This window comes from Protopterus annectens, chromosome 1.part0 (assembly GCF_019279795.1).
Source record: "Protopterus annectens isolate FY-2018-M chromosome 1.part0, PAN1.0, whole genome shotgun sequence".
Classification (NCBI taxonomy): domain Eukaryota; kingdom Metazoa; phylum Chordata; order Ceratodontiformes; family Protopteridae; genus Protopterus; species Protopterus annectens.
The window spans coordinates 1872856441-1872866783 of NC_056725.1; the positions used below are offsets into that span (position 1 = coordinate 1872856441).

Genomic DNA, 10343 nt, shown 5'->3' on the forward strand with positions numbered 1-10343 from the left:
CAGAATTCTTGCAGTATCAGGAATCCTTGGAAATAAGTTCACTAACCTTGACAAATGTTCAACAAAATACGGAACAAAGTGCACAACATAATATTTTGGCAAACTCAGGAGAACCTTGGCAACTCAGAATAGTTTTTTTTCAGTACCAGAGGTGGTTATGGAATATGAAAATATTGTTAAAACAACTTAACAGTAGTACAGTAACAAACAAATGGTGTTTCTTTAACAAGTGCAGGCTGAAAAACAGTGAATGGAGGGAATGCAAACATTAACAGAGCAGTACTGAGCGCCAAAGGGAAGCAGCAAGGAAAAAATGCAATAAAAATGCTGCTATTCTATAGGTCTTGGTACAGAGAAAGCATCTGATGGTCAAATGGGATTTTATGACTGAGGCAATGGATAGAATAATAGCGTTGAGAGGATATAACTGTAGGGTTGGGGGCAGGAAATTAAAGTAAAGGTCCCACTCTGGCAATGGAACTATGCAGGGGTCTCCTCTTTTCTCCCTTTATTTGCTTAATATTTACTGCCATGACAATAAGAGATTCTGACACTGAAAAATATAAATAGTAAGCTAACTAGGAAAAAATCAGCTTTATTTGCAGATAACTATTTTCTATTTGAAAAATCCAGAAAAGGACATTACAGCATTGTGGTACATTCAGAGACAGATTCAAGTCTATTAATGAAGAAAAAACAAAGGTTATAGTGGTAAACTATGTACACTTTCCTACTCATCTGACTTGCTGCCTGTCTGTACTCCAGACCCCAAGTTTGCTGCTTTTAAAAACTTTTGATGGATTTCTACTGTTTTGTCTTAGCATGCTTATGGTCCAATGACCACTGTTCTGTGAATTAATTTCTTCTCTACCAGAGAAATGAGTGGATGGGGTGGGATGAAAAAAAGAAGTTTCATGAGCAAAATATATATTTTTTTCTGTTTCAACTTCTTACATATGCCTTCAGTAGAAAAGGCAAATGCAATACTTTCTCTTGGGATGCAGTTAGCAAATGGTCAAAAGGATCACATCTTCAGGAATGGCTTGGATTCATAGCTAAGTTCTTAGACGCAAACCTCAACAGCATCACACTCGTATTTAATCTCATTTCACCACTTTTAATGTGATCTGGAAAGCTACTGAGAGTCTGCGCCTCAGAGTCTCAACCTGAACGCCTTTGTTTGTGTCTTCCATTTGTCTATGAATGTCCACTTAATACTAAATCATATGGTCTGGCAATTTAACACCACAATTCCAAAAGGGAACAGGATGCACATCATTTTTCCCTCAAAACTGCTAAACGGATTTTTCTGTTACAGCAGAGGGTGTTGACTACAAAGTGATACTTTTATTTCCTTTTGTCTATATCCACTGAAAAAATGGGAATCTCATATTCTTATAAACATACCTGTACTTTTTTTGGCAATGTAAAAAGAAAACAATAAGTCTGATTATTTATTGTGAAAGACTAGGAAACTGGTACTGAAGTCCTTTTAAAGGCAACTTTGACGATCTGAATACAATGTGGGGTAGTAGAAGACCTAGGTTCATTCTCCATCTCTCTTTGGGAAGTCTGGCAGATGTGTGACCGTCCACATAAAATAATCCCTCATAAGATTCATAGTTTCTTTAAAGATGAAGTCCTGTGGTGCAAACCATAAGGCAAGTGGCTCCATTATCAGTATCAATCTAAAAGGCATTACAGTAGAGAGTTGATTATCTGAACTAATTGGAACCTAGGATAGTTCGGATAATCAAACATATAACTGAACTGAATAAAAAAACTTCTAAAATCTTTTCAACCATTCAGTGATTCCAGTGGACAATAAATGAAGTTTCGGATGATCGACAATCGGGTAAATCAACACACTACTATATTTAACCCAGATCCACCTCAACATCCCTGTCATTATCACACATCCCTTTCCACGCTGGAGCTCTGTTCTTTTAGTAGGGAAACCATGCTTCAGATGAATGGATCTGAAAAAGTGACAGCCTGCTGCCATGCTACCATATAATTCTTCGTAGAACCAAAACTTCCAGGGCAGATGTCTGCATGCCAGGTAATGGTACCAGTGAAAGTCAAGTTCTGATATAGAAGATACAGGAACTGTTCAATAAAAATAGCAGCAACTTTGCAAAGCTGATAGCACTACCAAATGCTGGGAAGAAAATCCCACACTGCACTAGTGCTCTTGCAGACAACCAGGGAAATGTTATCTAGTTGCATGTGGTTAGCAATTGATGAGATGTGATTCATTCAATATTAGGAAATTCACTGTTTACAGCCAAAGGGACTAGCAGTGGCAGAAATTTTGAAACGGGCATTGGGATTGGAAGTTGACAAAGCTGCCCCTCAGCAGGATAACACACTCAGGCCAGCACTGGGCTTGAAGGGGGCCTCTAGGGCTGACATGCTTCTGCCACTGGAATACTTCACAATCAGATTCCCAAGCTTATTCATTTTTGGTGCAGTGCTTTATCACCCTACAGAACACTTAATCTTCAGATAGGGGAGGGACAGATGCCCAGTGGTCTCCCACAAAAAATGTATCATACTTCAGAAAAGTGCCGAGATTCTACGTTCAGGGTAATAATTTCTTTGTAGTGTTCACATGTGACAACCTGAGGGTACTTGACAAAGCAGAAAATAACTAAAATGTGGCAGCCTTTTTTGAATTAATTTGGCTCCTGGAAGAACACTTACTGGTGATTTCTTTCCCAGGGATATCACAGATTTGCAAAACAAAATCTCAGAAAACAGATAAAAAGCACGAGCCAACAGTAACAAATAACAAGAAACAAGACACTAACCACAATATTTAACAACAATTTGCTCAAACTGGGGTACCCATTGCTCATAGTCACCTGGGAAAAGTCAATGGACTGAACTGTACGCAGCAAAACAAACAAAAAGAAAATTAATATAGTACAGCCTTTTTCTCCTCTAAAAACAGAACATTCATACTGATGTCAACAATGCAGTGTTGAGGCAATTTCCATTCTTGGAATGTTCTAATACTCCACAAGTCTGGCCAGAAAGACAGGCATCCACCTGTCTCTGATTCCCCTGTATAAAGCATTATATATGGCTTCGCTGACGCTTGAAAACTATTGCATTTGCATACAGCCTCCCGATGATGTAAAATGTGAAGAGACACTGAGGAAACAAAGAGATTGCACTGGCTGATAACTACCTTTACAAATATAGTAAGGTCACAGACTTCTTGCTTAGTACTGCCTGAAAACGATCATCACGTGAGCAGAAGCCCCAAGAGGCAAGATCGGCTATGAAAAAAACTCAGCCTGACTCTCCTCCGTGGACCCGACCGGAGAAGTGTCAGCTCCTAGACCCCTCGGACAGCACCGAGGTAGTCGGAGCCAAAGATCCTGGTGCAAGTCTCGGTTCCGGCAGTTCTACCACAATCGGCTCCACGCATTCCAGCTCTGAAGCCACTGTTTGGGTCAGAGGAGGAAATGAAGTAGAAGGAACAGGTGCAGTCGGGTTTCAAGGCCCTTTGGGTCGATTCCGGCAAAAGTCTTGCCAACGCCAGTGTCTTCAACAGTCTCTGCACCACACGATCCACATCAAAATCAGAAAGGCTTCTGGAGGATCTAGATGAGGGAAGCTGGAGAGGCTGTAAGTTGCAAAAATGGAGACCTTAGTGTAGGGGATACCAGTGCCAATGCAGGGGGACCGGCACCTTACTTGCAAAACCAACAGTTCCGATACCAGTGGAGCCAAGGTAGATGTTCTTCGGAACCAATACCCCCCGGTCAGAGACATTCTAGGTGCCTTTTTTAATGGCTCCAACATTTCAGAAGTAGATTATCATCTCTTGAAAGCTTTTGTCCTGTCTGATGCAGGTGACTTAGATTTTTCATATGAACTTTGACCCTTCTCTAGGGCTTCTGTAAAAGAAGATTTTATCAGTCCTTTTAATATCAATTTATTTTTCCTCTCCTGGAGTACCCTTGAGCTAAAGGAGTGGCATATGCTACACTTCTCCTGTGAATGAACTGCCCCCATGCAGTATACACAGTCTCCCCCATCAGTAATTGACATATTCTGACCACACTTTCAACACTTTATAAACCCCAAAGGCTTCAACTCTTTTTCTTGCTTAAATATTGTAACATTTAACAGTACAGTAACCAACACAGTCCAATCTATCAAAAAAAGAATTCCTGCAGCTCTCTAACTTAAATGAGCTTGGTATAGATATAAGCGCAGAAGAAGAAACACATCACAAGCAGAACTCTGGATCTAAAGAGGAATATATATATATATTTTTTTTACAACTCATACAAAAGAAAGCAGCTCTCTAATTTAAACAGGCTAACTGGCTCTTTCAGAAAAACAGAGCTAAGAGAGAAATAGTAGGTAAACACACAATCGCACACTACAAAATAGCACTCCAAAAAAAAAAAAGCAAGGCTAACAAATTTAATGGAATAGCTATCTAAGTAAAATGGGCTGAAAACCTAAAACGCAGGCGGATAACAGAAGTAACCTTAACAGCTACCTACATTTTTTTTTTTTTTTTTTTTTTTAATTACGAGAAAAGTATAAAGCACGCTCTATTAACAAATGGGACAGGGAAATTAAGGCCCAACACTATTGGCCAAAAACAGTAGTAACAACACACTATATATCCAAGGGACAAAGTGTTTAAAAGATGCTCAGAGGAAAGAAAAGCTATCTACTACAAATAGTACAAGGTATATCAATTTAAGATGTACTGAAGATACAAATGGAAAAAATATTTTACTAAGCCAGAGCTGGAATCCGTCGCTCGATCTGTTACAATGGTAAACGAGATCTGGGGAAGGCATTAGAGTATCAGGGGATAGGGGATAAGCCACGAGCTGGTTGAAGACCTCTAGCCTGTAAAAACGTCCAGGTCAGAACCAAGGATCAGTTCTGAACCCATCAGTAAAGAATGAAGGCAAGATAGGACTACTTCACATCAAAGGTTTTTATCACAAAAAGGATAGCTAAACTGATGAGGTTTACTCTACAAAGCTGAATGCACAACTGTTTCCTGGCAGCACACAGGATTGTTATGATGTGACAGAATGGACAAGCAGTTCTGGATTAGTGGGCAGGTGTTGATTTCCCTCAACAATGCAGGCTTGGAAGCAGTAGATAACATGCAAGTTCTCACACACACACACACACACACACACACACACACACACACACACACACACACACACACACACACACACACACACACACACACACACACACACACACACACACGAGTCTTCCTTTCCTTATTTATTTATTTATTTTTTTAAAAACAAAACAGAGGCACCACAAAACAAAATATGTGCATTACTTGCAGGAGTTTTAATTTATGGCTCTGCTGCGTTGTGTCACAATTTAGAATTTCCTTTCTTTTTCTGTGTGCAACAGCCATTATATATCACGTCTTATAATAAAAAAAAAAAAAAAACAAAAGTTACAAGTGTTGGTCTGACTATACAATGTGGATCGGCAAGTTGGCATATCAGCAGAGATGGTGTGCTCAACACTTCGCCTCACAAACTCTATAAAATAATGCTGTAGCTTTTAAAGATGGTTTATTTTCAAATTTTGGAGGCAAATTAATGGCTACTACACAGAGTGGCAGTCCATTGAAAGGAAGGGGTGCTGCTTCCATTTTAGCCATTTGCATAAGAGTTTTAAACTTGCATCATTCATTCCATCTGCACTTTCCAACTCTACTTCTGTTACGCAAGAGAACAACACAAGATCAACAGGCTGACATTTTTAAAAGGCAGCAGATGGCAGTGTATATTTGGGCAGAAGTACAACAGCAAACCCAGACACATTCACCAGATGCCATAGCACTGCTTGGTATTTAAACTATTCACTAAGTAAGTGGTTAAGACATTTGCAAGCTATGGGAAGCATCTTTATAAAATCTTAACATAACCATAGATGTCCTTCTCTTCCATGTTGCAGTATTCATAACCTTTGGGTTAGCCTCCACCTAGCGACCCAAATGTCTGGCTAGTAAACAAAAGCTTTATTCACTGCAAGGTACGTGGGACGTCTGATGTTGCTTGAAGGATACATGGGCCATAAAAATGACGTCTGACCGTACCTTCCTCAGAACTGAATGGACCCAGTCCCAGGATAGTTGCTCAAGTCCTGAATCATCCAGCAAAGCTTTTTCCTTTTCCAGGAGGTATAAGGGTGGGAGAGAATACTACAACATGGAAGAGAAGGACATCCACGGTTATGGAAAGATTTGACACAACTACTCTGTGTCCTTCTATTCTCATGTTGCATTATTTGTAACCTCTGGGTGAGTGCCACAGCACAAAGGGAAAAGAAGAGGGTGGTTTGGCACTATTTTCCAAAAATCCAAGCAAGACTGCCTAGTAAAACCTGCTGTAGATGTAGTCCAATTTGTAGTGCTTGGAGAAGGTATGAACAGATCTCCAGGTAGCTGCTTCTAGAACAGAAGTGTACAGTCCCTTGAAAAATGCTCCAGGGGCAGCCATTGCCCCAGTAGAATGGGTTTTTATATTACAGTCAAGGTGTTTGACATGGTAGATATAACAAAATGAGATGGCTTTCGAAGTCCAGGTGTTTGCCATGGTAGGTATAACAAAATGACACGGCTTTGGAGATCCATGTAGAAAGTGTCTACTTTGCCAGAGCTTTTCCCAGAGCCCTGGGAGAAAGGAGTCAAACAGTTGCTCTGACCTCCTAAGAGATTTGGTCTTGTCTAGGGAAAATCTTAACTGTCTGTGATCAAGGGAATGCAGGACTCACTGTCATTCTGGGGTTGTGGGAAAGAGGTGGCTAGGGGGACACATTGGTTCAGGGACAACTCATTGCCCACCTTAGGCATAAAGGACAGGTTAGTCCGTAGGGTTACCTTATCCTTGTGAAAAATTAAAAAGGGCGGGGTGACCATGAGGGCCTGGAGCTCTGACACCCTCCTGGCTGATGTCAGGGCCACCAAAAGCAAAGTTTTCCAAGTGCAATATTTTAGACAGGCTGTAGCTGCTGGCAACAGTGAACTTCTCTAACACATAGTTCAGGTTCCAGGGGGGTGGACCTGGCTTCCTGGGGGCCTGAGAAGTAGAACTCCTTTCGGGAGTTACTTCACGAAGTACAGAACCAAGTGGAGGGTCAAGAGGCAGACAAGCAGAAACAGGAACAAGGTGAGCCTTAACAGAGAAATATGCCAACCCTGCCTGCAACAATTCACACAGATAAGACAGAACTACGGTGACCTCCCCTTGAAACGGGTCTAGCTATCTTTTTAGATACCAAATGGAGAACCATTTCCATTTGGAAAGACAGGATCTCCTACTATTGGGTTTCCTGGCCTCCTGTAAGACATTTAGCACATCCTTAGAAGAAAGGTGTCTGAAAAGGATAAAAACTAGGTATTCCCTTGGTGTCAGCAGCAACACACCAAACAGCCAATGCCTTTCTTCACTTTATTGTAAGATCTGGTACCCCGGCAGTTCGCCTTCAAGGATCATAAATATTCACTGCACATTGTCAGCTTTTATAGTAAATATTCAAACAATTAATTAAGCAATAATCCAATTAATACACTGAAACTCTTTTAAAGTGACCTTGTGAATAACAAATTTAACATCTTAAAATGCTATATGAATACACATATAACAAAATAAAATACAATGCTTTTATACATCATATATAAATCATTTATGAATTTTTAATAAAAATTAGTAACAAAATATTTTATGTTTTTATGTGTATATATATTATGTTCAAAATATTTCAAAATATTTATTTCCAAAGATAGCCCCCCAGCTCACTAATGTAGGCACATTCAGATGCAATTCATGTATTCTTTGTGATAGGGTCATCAACATTGGTTCTATTAATGACATTATCCATACCCCCAGACATCATTTTAATTGTAAATCTATTGGGGTAGTGTATGCTTTGACCTGTAGTTGTCATAACACCTGGTATATTGGTCAGACCAAGAGAATGGTCAGAGTCAGAATTCTAAAACATCTGAGAGATATTCGTAATTCAAACTTACTTAGCCCTGTAGCCAAACATTTTTTGGAAATTCACAAGGGAAAGATTGATAGTTTAAAATATGGGGTTTTAGGAAGACCGTTTGTTTGTAGTGGTGATAACATCACCAACAAACTTTTAGAGTTAGAGACTAGGATGATTCTCAAGTTTAAAACTTTAAAGCCCTATGGTTTAAACTTAGAATTGGGCATATGATGGAGTTTGGACATAAATATTTTGAAATATTTTGAACATAATATATATACACATAAAAACATAAAATATTTTGTTACTAATTTTTATTAAAAATTCATAAATGATTTATATATGATGTATAAAAGCATTGTATTTTATTTTGTTATATGTGTATTCATATAGCATTTTAAGATGTTAAATTTGTTATTCACAGGGTCACTTTAAAAGAGTTTCAGTGTATTAATTGGATTATTGCTTAATTAATTGTTTGAATATTTACTATAAAAGCTGACAATGTGCAGTGAATATTTGTGATCCTTGAAGGCGAACTGCCGAGGTACCAGATCTTACAATAAAGTGAAGAAAGGCATTGGCTGTTTGGTGTGTTGCTGCTATCAATTTTGCTGCTGCTGTGTTTTGTCAACATTCCCTTGGTGTCACTGCAGGGGTGTGGATGACAAAACAGATATTCCTTCAGGCTTTCCACCATTTGGGATGGGAGGAATGCCATCATAATGTCTGCCTTGATTCCGCACCCCAGGAAGACTTGGTCCTGGGAGGTGTCTATTCTCGATTTGGGAAAGTTGATGGTGACACCCAGAGACTACAGGATATAAATGACTGTCTGGGGTAAGGTAACAATCTGCCTGTATCAGGTGGTCATCCAGGTATGGGAAAATCTGTATCCCTAGGACCCCGCAACAGGCTACCAGTGGAGCCAGACACTTGGTGAATACTCTTGCAGCAGTAGATACACCAAAGAGCAAAGCAGAGAATTTAAAATGCGTAGAACCCAAAGATCAGCGTAAATACTTCCTGAATATGGGCCAGATGGGTGTATGCAGGTAGGCATCTTTGATGTCCAAGGTGACCAAAAATGCCTGAGGCATTAGCAGTGGAGATGGAGTCTGAAGCGTAAGCATGCAGAAAGTGGATACTTGAAGAAAAAGGCTGAGGTGAGAGAGATCCAGGATGGGTCTCCATGGGGCAGTCCTTTCTTGGGACCAGGAAAAGGCTGGAGTATAAGCCCCTTCCCTTTTTTGACGCAGGGACTGGTTGGATACCCCCTTGAGGGAGGAGGCTGTCAAAGACTGGTTGGAATAGGGGCAGGTGGTCCTTTGGTGGCTGCAGGATGAGCTGACGTTCAACTGGCGGTAGAGAAGTTCTGAGGAAGGTATGTGCAGACGTCACTTTTATGGCCCACATATCCTACGGCCAACGTCAGATATCCCACGTCCCTTGCAGTGACTAAAGCATTTGTTTACTGGCTGAACATGCGTGTCACTAAGCGGAGGCTAACCCAAAGATTATGAATTCTGCAAGATGAGAATAGGATACTGTGCTAATGTGTGGAGCATTATTTCTGTGCCTCTACATCCACACAGATGCACACAACTGATGCCCTTGGCTAAGCTGGACCATCAAATACAGTCTCAATGTGAAATTGCTACACGCTGCACAAGGTTTTGAAGCAAGGCAGATGACCTACTCTGGTAACATTCTGGAAGAAAATCTAGTGGACCGAAAACCTTCTCTACTTAATATTCTTTCTGTGTTTTTTTTTTAAGTTAGTAACTGGATAAACCCAATGGGCAACAGTTCTATTTTCAAAGGCGACCCAGGAGCAATGTCTGGTTAAGAGATGTCCTCAAAGTCACACTGGAGGTAGAAGTGATCTAATGATCACATAAAAGCAGTTTTTAGCAGAGCAAAGGATAAGGCTCTGACCCAAGTAGCAGACAACATGAGAAATTACAGGACACTGCAAATCTACATCAATGACCAAATCCTACCCATCTCCACTTGCTCAGTGTAATCAAGACTTAATTACCCTTTGATTATACAATGATCCTTTTAACCAAAAATCAGAGTTAAGTAAAAAAAAATAAGTAATTGAACTTTTTAATGGAGTCAGAAATCAAAGAAACAAGATTTCCAACAGGAAGGCTTACCAATAAAGAGGGATCAGTCTCTGCATTTTCCTCAAGATAATCAAGCAATGTTTTCTGCAACTGCTGTATTTCATCATTCCCTGCTGGTGCCTATAATAAATTAAAATGCAGTGTTAATGATGTTAAAATTTCACTAATGAAACTAAACTAAGTGGCATTTAAATTATA

At 39.9% G+C, this 10343-nt stretch overlaps 1 protein-coding gene across 1 annotated transcript in view; it reads right to left on the reverse strand.

Moving 5' to 3' along the window:
* The window catches only part of NIPBL (NIPBL cohesin loading factor), a 4951262-nt gene that overhangs the window by 2148093 nt on the left and 2792826 nt on the right, over window positions 1–10343 (reverse strand). Inside the window, exon 24 of the mRNA XM_044076429.1 lies at window positions 10176–10265. Coding sequence (XP_043932364.1) covers window positions 10176–10265 — 90 coding nt within the window. The remainder of the gene's footprint in view (window positions 1–10175; window positions 10266–10343) is intronic.